Source organism: Beta vulgaris, chromosome 5 (assembly GCF_026745355.1).
Source record: "Beta vulgaris subsp. vulgaris cultivar EL10 chromosome 5, EL10.2, whole genome shotgun sequence".
Lineage (NCBI taxonomy): Eukaryota > Viridiplantae > Streptophyta > Magnoliopsida > Caryophyllales > Amaranthaceae > Beta > Beta vulgaris.
Genome location: NC_079206.1, coordinates 62,024,395 through 62,043,879, shown reverse-complemented (window position 1 = coordinate 62,043,879; position 19,485 = coordinate 62,024,395). Strand labels below are relative to the sequence as shown.

The window sequence follows — 19,485 nt, the reverse complement described above, 5'->3', positions numbered from 1 at the left end:
ATTTCCAATGATCCATACCTAAAGTTTCAATGTTTCAGGCACTTCTAAAGTATACTTACACAATTTGACGCGCCAAAACAAATTTAGTAGTAGTCATTATGTGCTACTTTATATTCCTTGCAAGAATATAACATGGTATATATCATATGTATTTTTTTATAACAAGGCAATGAGAAAAGAAAGTTAGGAGACCTTTCGTACGAGAGGAGTTCAAGCCTTATCGTTTACAAGAATAGAGTGAAGAGCGTGGTATATATCATATATATTATGTGACTACTGACGAGTATAAGAACAAAAGTATATATACTTGTAAAATGTTCATATTGTATATTCATCTTTATACAAAAGCTATGATAGTAATTTAGTAAATACAATTTCTCCACTCTCTTTTTATGAATGGTTTTACATCATCATCACCACATTTCTGAAAACAAAACTTGCTAACTTCTTAATTTGTATATGTAGATCTCCTGATCTGTATATATAGTTAGCTATGAATTTCTACCTTTCTTTTAACCTTTAAAACAAACCCAGAAAAAAAATAAGAAGCTTAAAATCTGTCCAAAATCATACTAATCTTGATCACTTGGAGCATTGGTAAGATAAAGGAAAATATCTTGATAAGATCATATGCTTGAGCTTTAATATCAAGAAGAATATGCCATAACATGGGAGATGCATTATTGCCACTGCAGAATACCTACATGCACAAATTTAGCTAATTAGATCATTTAACCACCAAAAACACATTGCCAATTTCTTACTTGGACACTTCAAATACATTAAAACACATAACTTCCCCCGCTTAAGATTAACGATCATATTGTCCTAACCTCTCATTAACATCTTACGATATACCAAGGATGTCTTGGTCGTGGTTAAGATTGAGGTGCTATGAACGATAGGTCACAGGTTTGAATCCCCCCTCCCATTCTTTGTACTTTGTACTGCATTCGTGACTCATTTGGATAAAAAACGTCTTACAACATGATTAATTTCCATCCTCTTTTCACCTTCACCGTACCACTCCATTGAAGTAAGAATATGTATATATTTCAAAGTCTAACTAGAATGTATATCTAACTTACAAATGTAACCATTTTTTTTCATTTCTGAACATCCCATTATACGACTCTTGTTTTCGAGACGAGTAGAGGAAGTTTAATCTATCTTGAGTCGATATGACATAGTATTCTTTAAAATCTAAAGAAGTAAAGGATCAAGAAATAGTACCATAAAGGGGAGAATGAGGAAGACAAGTCCAAAAACGGATATGGCCACCTGTTGCATATTTATTTTGTATGAAAAAGACCCATTAGTAAATGACACTAAGGGCAAAAAAATGTTACTTAGTCTAGAAGCATTATAACTAAGGAAATAGGCTTACCAAATGGATATACAAGCATGAACAACCCATTGGAATATGACATAGAAAGATGTCCAAAGGATGAAATATGCAAGCCGAAACCAAGGAAATCGCTGAGAATGAAATTAGTACGAATTAGTGACCGAAAAATGTTGCTAATTTTGGGAAGAAAATTAATGGAAGAGTAACTTACCAAGCAATTCAAAGCAGTATCACCAAGCAAAAACACAAGGTTGATTGTGTGCATATTTATTATGAACTGTCCAAAAGATAACAAAAATAAGGTCATTATTTGATGTGATATGTACATAATGTGATGTTCAAGCAAGAAATTATGGTGCTTACAAAGTTGAGATCATAGTTTTTGGTTGCTAGAAATGGAACAATAATGAACCAAAACACACAATCTGTGAGCATCACTGCTCCTGCATTCATCTGATTGGAAATGCATACCAAAGATTATTGTTAGTTCAATCATACAAATATTATGCAGCAATACCAAAGATTATTGTTAGTTCAATCATACAAATACAATGCAACATTAGTTCCCCTGCTTTAGAAACAGAGCAATAAACAGAAGTTTATACTACACTTAACACTCCAATACTTTTATACTTCTATCATTCTTTTTACCTGAAATATAATTTGGAAGACATAGCCCCAGAATCCGGCGACGGCGCGAGGATGATCAAGAAATTGATGGGTGCTCAAATTGGATTTTATTGCATTTGGAGTTCCACCATTGATAGAGGCTAAATAACCACCTCTTTCTGCATCAATTCCCTCACTATGAACCCTATCACCACTAATTTTTTGGTGATAATCATAACAGCCATACATGGATAGTACTGATCCTAACTACAATAAGCAATATAAAAAAACAATTAGCAAACATCAAATTTGGAGAATAATACATGAAAAAAACATGTTGTTGTAGATAACCTACCCCAAAATATATAGTAACAAGAGTAAAAGTCCACCTGTCAATCATTAATCAAAACAAAAACACAAACTTAACCCAATTAGCATCATCATATAAACAAAAACCCATTTGAAATTAATCCCAAGATTACACATTTATCACAATGTAATTAAAAACCCATTTCAAATTCAACCTTAAATCACACATTCTATCACAATGTAATTCAAAAAACCAATGACCCATTATCATTTGCATGAAGAAACCATGCTAAAAGTCACTAAAATGAACAATAAATTACTAATTTAGGAAGGAAAAAAGTGTAAAATTGGTAACTTACTGAGTGTAATAGTAGAAAATGGAGCCACCATCAACAATTGCATTGACAATGAGAAGAATCAAGAGCACAAAAAAAGCACAAACTCTGAAAGCCAACAACCAACCAGGGTGCATTCCTTTAAGACATGGCATCCAAACTTCATCTGCATACAAAACTCCTGGTTTTTCTTTTTCCTTTGTAATTCTTGTTTCAAATCTTCCACTTTGTGTACTAATAATACCATTATTATTAGTAGACCTTGTTGAATTTCTAGAACCTTCATGTCTTGATATAAGAAATGATGCAAAAATCATGGACATTAACACCCAAAGAACACAAAGAAAAACCCTCCAATTTAGCCAGTAGCTTGAAGTTGATGTATCACCTGTTATCTTTGGTTGCCAAGTAGCTTTTAGTGTTCCTGTTAAATCCCCCATTTTTATTAGTTGTAAATTTTCTCTCTCCTATCTAAAATCAATCCAATGTTTTTATATGAAGATATTGGGAGTAAAGTTTTGATTTTTATTTTATGGGTATTGAAGAAAAAATTTATGTGGGAAAACCCAAAAAAATTGAAGCAATGATAATAGTGTAAGGTGTGAGAAAACCAAGGGAAATCTAAGTGAGAAAGGATTATATTATATTGTGTTTTGCTTTGATAATGTGAAAAAATTGATAAAACCCAGAAAAGATTCACAACATAAGATGAGTTGGTAGGCAAAATTGTAGCAAAATCCAAGAATTAAGAAGGATACAAAAGCAGGGGATTGTAAATTGGGTGTTATTTTATTGACATGAACTTTGAAAGAAGAAATTAAAGATATTCAATGGTAACAACAAAAGCTTCAGACCAACATTCAACACACCACACTAAACCATAAATGAAGAAAAAAAGCTCTTGAAAAACTCACAAAACATACCCAGAAAAAAGCTCAACTTAGGAAATCTAGAACAATTATGAAACTTGACTAGAAAGTTTATGTTTTTTTGTAGTAATAGTACTATATAAGTTTGTGAAAAATTGAAGGCTTAATTTCCCAGAAAATATTATTGTGGGTTTTTAGCTAAAATGGGATTTATATATGTAATATGACTCAATACATCAAAACCCACATTGGTTTAATTGTGAACAGATTACAGAACAAAGATTCCAAACTTTTAAGAGGAAATTTTAATTTTTTTTTGAAGGGTACAAAAAGTTTAAGCATTTACAAAATGGGACATTTTTTTGTGAGATAATATTATTTTTGTGTATTATGAAGAATAAGAGGGAAAAAAAGAATAGTATAGTTAACACCAAAAAGCTCTTAATTGTAAGCAAAGGAAAGGCTAGATACTTGCATGGGAAAGCAAGCCAAAGGTGGTCATGTATAATGTGTGGAAGGCAGATGCTTTGCTTGTGCTTATTTGCTTTGGGTTAAAAAACAAAAATACAGACAAAATTTTGGAATTTGGAAGGGGAGAATATAAAGGGAGGGAATAGCAGGGTGATGTAGTACTAGATGCTAAGTTATATGCTCAAATCTTAATGCACAAGCTTTTTCCTTTCTTTTACTCCACATTTTGAAAAGATGACAATCTAAAACAAAAATGGTTGACTGCAATTTAAAATGTCATACTAATCTTAACTCCCTTATTTCGGAGTAATTACAATTTTAAGTTTATAGTTTATACATATTTTAGTATAATTTTTTTTTATTTAGTTGATTTAATGGAGTTATTTTTAGGTTGTCTTTTTATTATTAGGAAAGATAATTGGTTCAAAGACCAACCCCTGTTAGGCTATTAGCCTGCATGACACACCAGCTCAGAGGCTAGGTACCAGACTAAATAGCCCAGAAGTAAATGTCCCAACATATTGTTGGGATGAAGATTTGAACCATAGGCAATGTCCTGGAATTCGGGGTGGTACTCCACTGAGCTACCACCTCTCCCTCATTTTTAGGTTGTTTGTTGTGTTACTCTATTGTATAGTTGGAGTTAACTCGAAACTTTTGAGATATTAGGATATGAAACTTTTTTCGTCATCTGCCAAGTTTAAATATATCAACCATATTAATTGCTGCTATATTGACATGTAATTATATAATTAGAAATATCATCTAAGGCTTTCTTTAATCAATTTAGCAAGAAAATTAGTGACAAATTTAATACTTCCTCCGTTTTGATTTAATCGCAACAATTCACTTTTCACGCTTGTCGAGACATAACTTTGACGGTTAATATCTACTATAATATATATGTAAAAATTATAAAAAGTTGATATTACGAAAGTATTTAACGAGACGAATCTAACAAGATCTCACTTGACTATGTTTTTCATTATGTATAAAGTTCAAATCTTAGTCAAAGTACATACTGTGAATCGTGCAAAATGTTAATTTTTTTTTTTTTTTTTTTTTTTTTTGCGATTAATTCGAAACGAATGAAGTATTTAAGATCTAAACTCATGAGATGTAGGAGTCTAGGAGGGTGCCTTGCCCATATGCTTGGACCCCAAGCTTCTTCCCTTCTAAAATTTTTTTTTATAATGAAAAAAACCTTATAAGCTCAACAATCTCTTGTCACAATCTCCATATGTCCAATTTCCATGCAAATTAAATACTATTACTCCTCAAAAATATGAACGTCTTGTCACCTTTTCTTTATTAATAAGAAGAGCAGCCTTTCAAAAGAGATCAGAGAAAGAGTGAGAAGGTGTTGTGGGGGGACAATATTCTGTTTTCAATTTGGATTTTGTGTTGGGAGGAAGGTTTGAAGATGCTTTAATTTCTCTTAGCCCTAAATTAACCAATTTTATATACATACTTCTAATAAATGTATGTATTCTACAAAAAAAAAGTCGTCCACAGATCACAGTAAAGTGAAGGCTAAAGCCTGCCATAATTTCATTAAATTGTACAAATTCATAAAAATTGGTCAAATGTTATGCAGCAAAAGCTTTAAATACATCAGAAGAAAATGTGTAATGAGTGCAACTTTTTAAGCTGATGAATAAGCATCATAGTATTTCTATTCCATACACAAACACAATAAAGGATAGATAAATTATATGCATTTTTATTGAGATTCTGTATATAGGGATTCTTTTAAAACAATGGGATCCAAAGGTGGGGATTGGGCTGTGACCAAGAAAAAGTCACAGGTTTTTCTTTCGAAAAAACTTCAGGTGAGGTAATACTGTAGTATGTTATATCATGCATGTGATCAAGTTTCAGGCCTTGTTGAGTTCTTCTGAGGAGACAACTGTAGAAAATGGTACCGAAAGGTCCAAAAGCATAGCTGCCACATTGTACTGCTTCAAGCAAGGCATACATACAAATTTACAATATCCCACTATTATCCCTGGTGGTAAATTTCTAATTTCCTTGTGCTAGAATTTATGGTTATTTCATCAAATATCCCTGATAAAAAAATTTATTCACTAAATACTCTCATTTTTTTTTCAAAATTCATCAAATATCCTTGACTTTTAAAAAAATTCGCCAAATATCCTTTTGTCGACAGACGTTAGTCCTTCGTCAGCGTTTATTTACAATTTTGCCTTAAGTCAACCTAATTAGCCCTAAATCAATTTAATTAATCCTAACCCTAACTAATTATAACCCTCTCTCTCCCCTAACACACTAGCCCCCCAACAACCCTAGCCCTACCAGCCCCCTGGTCCACCAACCCCATCAACCCCCTCCCACGCAACCACCAACACCAGACCCACCCTACCCCTCCCCTACACCCCCCCTCCCACAGCCCCCTCCCCTACACGCAGCTCCCAACACCAAACCCACCCCTTACCCTTCCCCCGCAACCCCCCTCCTGCAACCCCCTCCCCTGCACGCAGATCCCCTTCTCGAAACCCTTCCCCTACACACAACTAAACACCGGTGACCAAACTCGTCTCGCTCCCTCATAGAAAATTCAGCAGAAGCAACACCACCTGCCTAGGGTGGGGGGCTCGGGATTCGCGATTTGCGACGGGGGAGGGAGAGCGTCGAGTTCGAAGGGGTGGGGGCCTGTGAGTTCGAGAGGGTCGGGGAGGAGGGGGATTCGGGCTGGGGAGTTGGGGAGGGGGAGACGCGGCTGCAGGGGAGGGGGAGGAGGAGGGGGTAGTGGGGCTGGGGGTGGTGGGGTTGGTGGGTTGGGGGTGGATTAGGGTTTAGTTAGGTTTAATTAGGTTTATTTAGGGTCTATTTAGGGTTAATTAGTTAACGAAACACTAACATCCATTAGCCAAAAAGGCATTTGGGTAATTTCTTTAAAGGTGAGGGGTATCTGGTGAACTTTTTAAAAGGTTAAGGGTATCTAGTGAATTTTGAAAAAAAGGGGGTATTTGATGAATAAATTATTTTGTGAGGATTATTTGGTGAAATAACCTTAGATTTTATTTAGCTAAATATAAAAATATTATAAGTGTCATACTGTCATATATATTAACTGTAGATATTACGAAAATTCCCCCACAAAAATAAGAAAAAAAAATTAGCAAATTGCTAAAAAAAAAATTGCCAAATAATCCTACGACACAATTAGAGTGTGTTCTATTTAATTTATTAGTGAGTCATCTGGATTTTATGGAAAACATTTGAACTCAATTTTATAGCTTATTGAAGCTAATTTAAATTTATAGTCTAATGTTATTTTTGTAAAATAAATTGAATAGAATACTACCTAAATATTTTTTTAAAAATGTAAGATGAAGTCCCTCGCAAGGAAGGGGGAAATTGGGTATCCCTTATTGCAAGGGGTGAGACTCGATCTCTTAACCTCTGAGATTGGAGGTGATGCCATCCACTAGGCTATCACCTGCTGCTCCGAATACTATCTAAATATGAGCAGGGCTAAATACTTAGTCTTAGGCTATGTTCAGTTCACCTTATTTTTGCTTATTTCAGATCAAATCAGATCAGATCAGAAAAAATAAGTTCAGATCAGATCAGTTCAGATCTTGCTTATATTTAAACATCATTATATCTTTCATTACATAATAGTAAAAATTATAATAATTGAATATTAATAAAGTACTCATTGAGACGAATCAAACAAGACCCCACATGACTATATTTTTTCTTATATATTGAGAAAAATCTAAAAGATAAGATCTTGTAATCAGATCAGTTCAGATCAGATCAGATCAGATCAGAAAAAATAAGTTCAGATCAGATAAGTTCAGATCAGATAAGTTCAGATCAGAAAATTTCAGGTGAACTAAACATGGCCTTAAGGCTTAAGCTACCACTATATGTGACAATATGTTTAGTATACTTCTTAATTATATATAGCATGTGATGAATTATTCGAACTCCTTTTCTTGAATGATTTCATGGCGTTATTTCATATTATTCGCAACATTTTGATTTTTATCAACAAATTTTGGTGCAAAAGCATTTCAAAAAAATTATGCTATTTATATTAAAAGTATTATTATGGTTCTATCTGTATTCCCGGAGTTATAGATTTTGAACCATAATTATAAAAAAAAAAAGCTGAAATACGTGCGTGAGGAGAAAGGCAACTCATAATCGTCAACACTTGCTAGTTGCTAATGCTAGGGTGTAATCCCCATGCAAGCTATACGTAATGGGGTGTAAAAACACACCATTTATTTAAATTCTAAAGTCGGTGATTATTGACTTGAAATAGACTTGCGTTGAGTTTCTCACTTTCTTAACACGCTTATGCATTGGCTTCTCTTCCAAGCCATAACTACTTAACACTAGGCGAGGCTGCGTAACACTATTTTCTGATTTGAACTTATCTGATCTGATCTAAACTATTTTTTCTGATATGATCTGATCTGAACTGATCTGATAATAAGATCTTATCTTTAAGATTTTTCTCAATATATAAGAAAAAATATAGTCATGTGGGGTCTTGTTTGATTCGTCTCAATGAGTACTTTATTAATATTCAATTATTATAATTTTTACTAATATGTAATGAAAGATATAGTGATTTTTAAATATAAGCATGATTTGATCTGATCTGAACTTATTTTTTCTGATCTGATATAATCTGATCTGATTAGATATGAAATAAGCAAAAATAAGGTGAACTGAACATAGCCTAACATAATAATACTTCGACTAAAAGGCAGAAGCTACCAAAATAACTATAAAACAGAGAAAGATCAATGGTACCATACTTACCTCGAATATTGCCAAGGTGGGTCTTCATGATTATTGGAATTATACCCCCAATGATTTTATTAGGAATTATACTCCAATGATTTTGTTAGGTCTTTTCATTTACATACATGTTAAACTTTTCGTGAAGATTAGATAAATCATTCATGTATGCATGCACAACTAAAATTTGCCGATGTAGAACTAATAAAGATGACTAAATTCGAAATTAATTTTTTTTAAAAAAATTACTCAAAGAATTAGGTTTTAATCCTGTTTTATAGTTCGAATTTGAACGGTCTAAAAAAAAGCGGGTTAAGCCTAATTTGATTGTTTGATTTTCTAGGTTGATAATTGAATTTTGAAGCATTTTGGTTTTGGACTTTAGCAAAGAAATTTTGTTGTGTGCTTTTGCACCTTAATGTTTAATAATAGTTTTTTTGTGAGATGATGTCTAATTAGGTTGAATTATTATCTTGATGTTTAAAGTGTCGATGTTACATTATATTCTTCCGATCAAAGTAATCAGAAAATTAATGTAAGTTGTTTTAGTTAGTTTCATCTTACATATCATGTATATCTATATCGTACATATATAGTAGTATACAATAAATCTCTTTAGGTTCCCCACTCCAACTCCTAAAGAGTCTTGACTGTGTAATTGGATCGGATTAACTTGTGCCAGGTTCCAGTATTGACGGTATGACACTTTTTCTTACCAATCTTTAAATAAATAAATCTCATTAGGTGGAGAAATCTTTTAAAATAAAGTAAAATAATAAGACCTGCATCTTACTTCCGATCTTCTGTTCCACTATTACTTTAACATGTACTCCCTCCGTTTCATTTTAATCTACACACTTACACTTTTTACGCATGCCAATGCAATACTTTGAAGACATATATCTTTAATTTTGAATTTGTAAAAATTAGAAAAAGTACATATTAATAAAATACATGTTATCATGAATCTAACAAGATCCCACATGACTATATTTTCATCCGTGTATAAATCACAAATAATGGTCAAAGTGAAATTTGTGAATAGTGTAAAATGTCAAAGTGTGTAGATTAATATGAAACGGAGGGAGTATGTTTTACATAATTTTCAAGGAGAGAAGTCAGAAGATAGATAGATATAAAGAAAAACAAATGCGATTAGAGAGGGATAAAGATAACTAATTACCAAATTAAATAAGTTCTCGTTACAACTAATGTGAAATTTAGTATAAAATAAGGGAAATGTTGTAATTAATATAAAACGGGTGAATTATTAGATAGACAATTTTTTAAAATAATAAGACCTACAACTTATTATATAGAGAAATTAGATTTTACAATTGTGTGCTACCTTCTTCTTCTTTTTTGTTGGAGCATAGCATTTTGCTTCTTATCAAAGCCATTTTCGTGTGACTATGAGAATGAAGGGGTGTCGTATACTCGTATCAAGAGAATCTTTAGGTTGTTACGGTATTGTGGCAAACAAGGCGTGAATTAACCAACTTAAAACTTAAAAGTTGAAACGAACAGCCCAACTACCTATTATTACTAATCATCCACATAACTGTATTAATCATTCAAATCTGATTTTTATACTATTAACACTAACAAAATTTGTGAGGGTGTAATCTAATAAAATTGGTCTACTATCGTTGTCCAGTGCTCAAGTGACTGTGAAGCTTTTAGGTCTCATTTTTTTCGCCATTTTGTTAAGACTTAACTGCCTATTTGGTAGTTGGTTATAAATAATAGTAATGGAAATCAATTTATCTGTAAATTTGTGAAGAAAATCATTTTTCATTCCCATGGTAATGCTAATTTATCCTAAAGTATCCACTTTCTTTCTTGAATTTTCATTCTCATCATTTTTTCTTGGAGACAAAAGCACAAGTTTAGGGGTGAGATTGCTTACCCATGGAGAAAAAATGTCTCCCCATGGACATTTTAAGGATGGTTCTCTTAGAAGATTACACTTAAAATTCATTGTCATTACCACAATTTATTAACGATTACCAAAGGGGTTGTAAGAGTATGCGACCTTCTAAATTACTACTCAAAAGACAGATCCTATTCTAAATTCGATCCCTTGACTTTTGGAATCGAAAGTGATGTCAATACCACTAGACTACCACCTGCTACTCAAATTTGTTCATATTGAAATGAACTAGACTTAAGCCTAAGTCGTACACTAAATTTTGATCCTTAATTATACCAAGAAGAGGCAAAGGCTTAATCAGTAAATGGAGTTCAAAAAAATTCATCGAAAAAAAATTAAGGGGATAAGGGTTTTTTTAAGGATATGGGTCATGGGTGCAATTTTAATTGGACTTTGTGTGTAGAGTTTGGATTTAGTTGAGTATGGATCCTAGTCTAAGGGTTCATCATATTAAACATCACCTCTTTTCTCTTTCCCACTCTGCCACTCACTCTCCACTCTCCACTCTCCACTGATATGAAGTCACTACCAAGGTGGCTCACTAGCACCTCCCAAGCAATATGCACAAACCATGTTCAAATTGAATTTATGCATTTATTAGACCTAGAAATTAGAATGACAAAGATTAAGGATTTCTTCAGCAAAAATAGTTATTGTGGTAACTATTAGTTGTAACAGCAACCTTTAGCTGTTAGTTGTCATCTGCTAGCTATTAGAAATTTGACTGCGAAAATTACTTTTGATAATTAGTATTCGGTGAAATTAGTTGTTAGTTTAGAAAAATGGCAAAAATAAACTACCTTCAATCTCCAAAAGCTACTTCAAAAGTTGATATTTATATAACTTTTCCTAAACACTAGGTCAAACACCGAAAACTACTTCAAAGACTACTTTTCACCATCATTAAAGCTTAATCTTAGCCAAATACTAAAAACTCCTTCAAACTCTATTGTCGAACACGTCTTTTGTAGCCAACAATCCTTTTATATGCACAGATTTACCAATATTGGTTGTGAATAACGACAAAGGCGATTTAAAAATGGAAATAAGTATGTGAAAGGCACATATTAGACCTTAAACCAGCTAGACTCAATAAAAATGGATAAGAATTAATTTTTATTAAGACCATATGAACCGAGGTAGGATATGAATTTAAACTTTAAAAATAAAGATATACTTTTGAGTTTCACCACCAACGAAATACTATCCAAACCCTACTTATTAATTATTATCGTTTATATATGAGACATTGAGACCCTAGTCCCTAGCTAAATTCTAGAAGAAGCTCCGTGTATGAAGCTTGAAGGTTTGGTTTAATAGAAAGTTGGCAAATTCAGGCCCAACTAATAGGTAAGCTAACTCTCATAATAGCCATAGAGCAAATTTTGGGCCGATATCAACAGTTAAAAGTCGTTGATACCAATTATACATTGCAGGATTATGGCATTCTTTCAAATAAAAATGTTATTTCTATGTTGACCTATTGATTGTGTTACTTCTTCCCTGCCTATAATATTGATTTTTCAACTTTTGTATGTTTTAGGCTGGCCACCTTTAGGAGATCTGCTTAGTTTCTCTTTTCTTGTTAAAAAAAAACTGATGGTGTTACTCGAATGATGCGTTATTTGAGTTAAATTTCAACTTTATAAGAATAAATCAAAAGCGAAATTAGATGATATGATGATACGGATTGAAGCATGTTGCATGAAAATGTACCTTTAAAATTATATGGAGGAAGCATTGGAGCCATTGAATAAGAATTGAGCGACGTTCAAAACACGTTGAAGATCCAAAGTTTGTTAATTAGCAAACGAAATGAAAGTAACACGAGGGTAATTTTGTTGTATACATGAAAAATAAATGAAAGGTGGGCAAAAGCTAGATATATTTTTTGAATGAAAGTTGGAGGTGAAATATGTTATGTGTAATCAGAGCTAGATATATTTTTTGAATGAAAGTTGGAGGTGAAATATGTTATGTGTATGGAAGGAGAATGTGTATCTATATATGCAACGCTTTTGTGGATGGGCTTAATAAAATTGGTCTACTATCGTTGTCCAGTGCTCAAGTTACTGTGAAGCTTTTAGGTTTCATTTTTTTTCGCCATTTTGTTAAGACTTAACGGCCCATTTGGTAGTTGGTTATACATAGTAGTAATGGAAATCAATTTGTCTGTAAATTTGTGAAGAAAATCATTTTTCATTCCCATGGTAATGCTAATTTATCCTAAAGTATCCACTTTCCTTCTTGAATTTTCATTGTCATCAGAAATTTTTTCCTTGGAGACAAAAACACAAGTTTAGGGGTGAGATTGCTTCCCCATGGAGAAAAAATGTCTCCCCATGGACATTTTAAGGGTGCTTCTCTAATAAGATTACACTTAAAATTCATTGCCATTACCACAATTTATTAACGATTACCAAAGGGGTTGTAAGAGTATGCGACCTTCTAAATTACTACTCAAAAGACAGATCCTATTCTAAATTCGATCCCTTGACTTTTGGGATCAAAAGTGATGTCAATACCACTAAGCTACCACCTGCTACTCAAATTTGTTCATATTGAAATAAACTAGACTTATGCCTAAGTCGTACACTAAATTTTGATCCTTATTTATACCAAGAAGAGGCAAAGGCCTAATCAGTAAATGGAGTTCAAAAGAATTCATCGAAAAAAAATTAAGGGGATAAGGTTTTTTTTTAAGGATATGGGTCATGGGTGCAATTTTAATTGGACTTTGTGTGTAGAGTTTGGATTTAGTTGAGTATGGATCCTAGTCTAAGGGTCATCATATTAAACATCACTCTTTTCTCTTTCCCACTCTGCCACTCACTCTCCACTCTCCACTCTCCACTGATATGAAGTCACTACCAAGGTGGCTCACTAGCACCTCCCAAGCAATATGCACAAATCATGTTCAAATTGAATTTATGCATTTATTAGACCTAGAGATTAGAATGACAAAGATTAAGGATTTGTTCAGCAAAAATAGTTATTGTGGTAACTATTAGTTGTAACAACAACCTTTAGCTGTTAATTGTCATCTGTTAGCTATTAATATTTTACTGCGAAAATTGTTCTTTTGATAATTAGTATTCGGTAAAATTAGTTGTTAGTTTAGAAAAATGGCAAAAATAAATCATCTTCAATCTCCAAAAGCTACTTCAAAAGTTGATATTTATATAACTTTTTCCTAAACACTAGTTCAAACACCGAAAACTACTTCAAAGACTACTTTTCACCATCATTAAAGCTTTATCTTAGTCAAATACTAAAAGCTCCTTCAAACTCTATTGTCGAACACATCTTCTGTAGCCAACAATCCTTTTATATGCACAGATTTACCAATATTGGTTGCGCATAGCGACATAGGCGATTTAAAAATGAAAATAAGTACGTGAAAGGCCCATATTAGACCTTAAACCAGCTAGACTCAATAAAAATGGATAAGAGACCATATGAACCGAGGTAGGATATGAATTTAGACTTTAAAAATAAAGATATACTTTTGAGTTTCACCACCAACCAAATACTATCCAAACCCTACTTATTAATTATTATCGTTTATATATGAGACATTGAGAGTTGAGACCCTAGTCCCTAGCTAAATTCTAGAAGAAGTTCCGTGTATGAAGCTTGAAGGTTTGGTTAAATAAAAGTTGGCAAATTCAGGCCCAACTAATAGGTAAGCTAACTCTCATAATAGCCATAGAGCAAATTTTTGGGCCGATATCAACAGTTAAAAGTCGTTGATACCAATTATACATTGCAGGATTATAGTACTTTCAAATAAAAATGTTATTTCTATGTTGACCTATTGATTGTGTTACTTCTTCCCTGCCTATAATATTGATTTTTCAACTTTTGTCCGCAAGTATGTTTTAGACTGGCCACCTTTAGGAGCTCTGCTTAGTTTCTCTTTTCTTGTTAAAAAAAAAACTGATGGTGTTACTCGAATGATGCGTTATTTGAGTTAAATTTCAACTTTATAATAATAAATCAAAAGTGAAATTAGATGATATGATGATACGGATTGAAGCATGTTGCATGAAAATGTACCTTTAAAATTATATGGAGGAAGCATTGGAGCCATTGAATAAGAATTGAGCGACGTTCAAAACACGTTGAAGATCCAAAGTTTGTTAATTAGCAAACGAAATGAAAGTAACACGAGGGTAATTTTGTTGTATGCATGAAATATAAATGAAAGGTGGGCAAAAGCCAAAAGTTTTTTATAGCTTTATATGGATTAAGAAGGGAAGTTAGGAAGTGATAGACAAATAAAATGGGATGTTAAGGTGAATAAAGAGCTAAACATTGATCATGCTAAATAGCAAGTTTTGAACTAACTTTTGTCGTTGACAAGCTAAGAATTGAAGTAATTTCCCAGACGCAAGTTAAGCAAAATTATTTAGAATGATGGAATTATAAGCAAAATTCTTATGTGAAATTAAAGGGTTTTATGCTTATGACACTAAAGAAATTAGTTAATTCACTCAAAATATTACCTTTTTAATTGAAAGTCACATGATAATATGTTAGTTAATCATAATGTTTATCATTTCACCTGATAATCTATTAGTTAATAATACTCTAATATTCATCATTTCATCCCATGTAATATTTACCAGTCATTTTTGTCTTACCATAGGTGTAAGTTATAACTGTATTACGCAAGAACGTGGTCGTTGCAACGTACACTTACATTTTTCACGTATGTCAATGTAAAACTTTAAAACATATATCTTTAGCTTTATAGTTGTAAAAATTATTAAAAATACATATTAATAAAATAAGATACCACATGACTATATTTTCATCCGTATAAATCATAAATGATAGTCAAAGTGAAATTTGTAAATAGTTTAGAGTTAAAACTCACATTAGCTTTTCCGATAGTTAGGTTCAAGTATGAGTTTACTCTCATGCAATGGGCCCTTCTCAATGTCAATTGCACCAAGTGTCTACAAAGTACAAACTCATTGGCCATCGTAATACATTAAAGTTATTTTATTAGATATGTTTTATATGAAGGTGTAGGACACGGGAAAAACTTTATCTATCCATTGAGTCAACAACCCACTACAAATAAAAATAAATAAATTGTGGATCCAACTTATCAGTTTTAATAGTTTTTAATTCTTTATTTTTAATATAACTAGCCATCAGATAAATGTAGCATTGTCTGTAGGATATTGTAGGAAGTTAATTGGGAACAAAGAAGTAACAAGAAATAAATGATGTAAATCAATGGCAACGTTTTAAATATGGGAAGTTTTTGTTTTTTTGGAAAAAATTTACAGGTTGGAGAGAGTAGTGATTTATTTTTTTATCCATATGAGCCACGAAGGCAGTACAAAGTACAAAGAAGGGGAGGGGGGATTCGAACCTGTGATCTATCGTTTACAGCACCTCAATCTCAACCACTAGGCCAAGATATCCTAGGTTCGAGAGTAGTGATTTATTGTTGGGAAGAATGTGAAAGTTAGGGAAGTGGGTTGTATTCTCTGGTCTGTTGCCCCCTTTGTACACAATGTAATACTCATACGTTTCGTTATGTTCAAGAGATACAAACTGTCATTATCCTCATCAGTAATTAGCCTCCCCCCATCTTCTCTGTAAAACCCAACCTTTTCTATCCTTCTTTGGGATGGATGATTTCATCCATGGTAAGCCTTTTTTTCCCTTTTATTTTCAGTTTTTTAGTTCATTTTCTTATTTTGTTTAATAAATTAGTATCTCTTTATGAGATTTCTTCAAACCCTGTTATAGTGTTTTTAGTCATTATTGTGTAGATTTCCTTCTCCCCTATGGGAGTTGTGAGTGTGGATTTTTTTGTTTTTAGGTATGAGAAATTGTTCTCATTGGTTGAAGTTCAAGACTCAATATGAAGGTATTGGAATCTCATATGCGGTTAACATGACTCGATCAAGAATGCTCATCCCAAACTATGTTAGAATGATAGACTTCCTCATCAAGTTTCTTCGAAAACGAATTTGCTTTTACCTTGTCTAATTGTTTCTTGTTTTTCCTTAATATCTGTTGTAGATGTTGTTTAGCCTTCAATTAATGGAATTTTTCTTTCAAAAAATAAATGTTCAAGAGATACAAGTTGTTTATTGTATTTGTTGACAAAAATAAGAAATAAAAATTCATTAGGTTGATGGTAGAGATCCAACTATTTCCTGTTACAGTATTTGGTACAATTTTTTTGGGGGAGATAAGGTTTAGAAGATAACTAGTTCTTGTCCCGGATCATACGTTCAAGATTAACATTATAGTGCAGTTAGTTGGTTAGCATTAGCATAGCAAATGAGAGGTCATGTGTTCGAGTCTTGAAACACATATTTTTATGGTCTAATGTCTCATTTGATTGTGTGAAGGATGGAGAGAGTACATGTGTGGCAGTATGATATAGAAGTGAGTTCATATGAGAATGCATACATACTTACATAAGAAATGAGAATGAATTTATGCGCTATAACTCTTATGAATGAGTGACGTAACTCTAAAGAAAAAGTTATGTAACTCCAACAAAAAGAATATTAGGAAAATAAATTCAAATTTTTTTTTTCTTTTTGCGCTCAAATTTTATTAGGGGGTATAACTCTAATGAACAAGTGTTGTAACTCTAAACCAATCGTGTGGTTGAGATTCATTCTCATTTCTCCTATAAGGAGCATTCTCATGTGATCTTTCCCCTATATATATATATATATATATATATATATATATATATATATATATATATATATATATTTATTTATTTATTATATAAGGGAAGGAGGGAGCAATGGTGTCCTCTTTTGAAACGCCTATTTTGCCCCCCTTCCCTTTCTAAATTACAAAATGAATGTCAAAATCAAAATCGGCACTCAAAGGGAAGGGGAAAATAAATTTACAACACTCACTCACAAATCACTTAAAAGAAGAAACTTTACAAATTACCCATACAATTGAGAAAATCACGTTATAAAAATCACGCAAATCACTCAAATAATCAGGAAACTTTATCAAAACTTAAAATTAACATACAAACTAAAACTAATAACCTATAACGTCAATACATACAAAAACATTTACAAAAATTTACTTACAAATCACTATTCTCAAGAACCATTCACAATTAATGTTGGGTCATGATAAAAAAATAAAGGTGTATTTGTAGTGAAATCAGAATTTAGAAATTAGACAAGAAAAAAATTTATTTACTTTTTTTACAGTGTTTCCTATATATGATGAAACTTTTACATATATTTAGACCTATTTTTTCTATTATATAATAGCGATTAATTATCAAGGTAAAAAGGTTTATGTAAAATATCATTCAAGAATTAAAGTACAACATATCTCTATTATATAAGGGAAGGGGGGAGCTATGGTGTCCCCGAATGAAGAGACTATCTTACCCTCTTCCCATTCTAAATTACAGATTCACTTACAAATCAAAGGGGGCTTAAAAAAAAATCAAAAATATAATTATAATAATCACTCACAAGTCAACTAAAATCATAAAATTACATAATTTACGTTATGCAAATCACTAAAATGAGGAAACTTTAAAAAAAACTTAAAAATTCACTTACAAATTAAACTACAACCTATGAAAAAATTGACTTGAAATCAAAGTGTCTACTTTCTTCATAATTTATGAAGTACTGTACTTAATTCAAAAATCAACTAAAAAATTATAATATTAGAAATCATAAATAAATTCAATTAAATTTATATTTTGTTCATAGAATTAAACATTGAAAAGTAAAAAAAAAAATGGTGAGAGACTTAAGTGACAGAAACTAAACTAATCAAATTTTGCAACTGAAAACAATTATACTTTGTATGTCTAATGTTCAAATTTTGACTCTTATGCCGAAGAAAATTGAGTTTCTATTTCGAAAAAATTCAAGCACGCATCGCGTGCAAAAAATTCTAGTATATATAGAGGCAAGATCACATGAGAATGCTCTTTATATGAGAAATGAGAATGAATCTCAACCATACGATTGGCTTAGAATTACAACACTTATTCATTAGAGTTATATCCCTCTAAAAAATTTTGAATTCAAAAATTTTTTTGTTCTTTTTGAATTTTGAAAATTCAAATATTTCGTTTTTGGAGTTACATCACTTTTTCATTAGAGTTACATCACTGTTTTATCAGAGTTATAGCGTGTAAAATTCATTCTCATTTCTCATATAAGTATGCATTCTCATATGAACTCACTTATATATATATATATATATATATATATAATATATATATATATATATATTATATATATATATATATATATATATATATATATATATATATATAAGGGAAGGAGGGGCTATGGTGTCCCCGAATGAAGAGACTATTTTACCCCTTTTCCTTTATAAATTACAAATCCACTTACAAACTAAAGGTATATTCAAAGAAAAATACTAGAAATAAAATTATAACAATCACTCACAAGTCAACTTAAATCATAGAATTGCATAATTTACATTATACAAATCACTCAAATGATGAAACTTTACAAAAACCAAAAAATTAACTTACAAACTACAACCAATACACTACCACGTCAATACATACTCACAAAAATTTGACTTGAAATCCAAGTGTCCACTTTCTTCACAATATATGAAGTAGTGTACTTAATTTAAAAATCAACTAAATTATAATATTAGAAATCATAGATAAATTCAATAAAATTTCTATTTTGTTCATAGAATTTTGACCTTGAAAAGTAAAAAAAGAAAAGAGACTGGTGAGAAACTTAAGTGACAGAGACTAAAGCAATTAAATTTTGTAACTAAAAATAATTATACTTTGTATGTCTA

General features: G+C 31.7%; 1 protein-coding gene across 2 annotated transcripts; it reads right to left on the bottom strand.

Moving 5' to 3' along the window:
* Nucleotides 1-284: 284 nt before the first annotated feature.
* Nucleotides 285-12,645, bottom strand: LOC104894290 (uncharacterized). Of its 2 annotated transcripts, none has more exons than XM_010680484.4 (9): nucleotides 12,376-12,645; nucleotides 2,626-3,025; nucleotides 2,313-2,346; nucleotides 2,000-2,224; nucleotides 1,712-1,801; nucleotides 1,560-1,625; nucleotides 1,388-1,479; nucleotides 1,234-1,281; nucleotides 285-700 (listed from the first exon to the last, which is right to left on the bottom strand). In XM_010680484.4, the coding sequence occupies exons 1-9, from the start codon at nucleotides 12,407-12,409 to the stop codon at nucleotides 583-585; spliced, it is 1,107 nt and encodes a 368-aa protein (XP_010678786.1). In that variant the 5' UTR covers nucleotides 12,410-12,645; the 3' UTR covers nucleotides 285-582. The 2 variants fall into 2 exon arrangements, with proteins under 2 accessions (XP_010678786.1, XP_048500065.1); XM_048644108.2 differs by lacking the exon at nucleotides 12,376-12,645 and adding an exon at nucleotides 8,748-12,352.
* Between the last annotated feature and the right edge of the window lie 6,840 nt (nucleotides 12,646-19,485).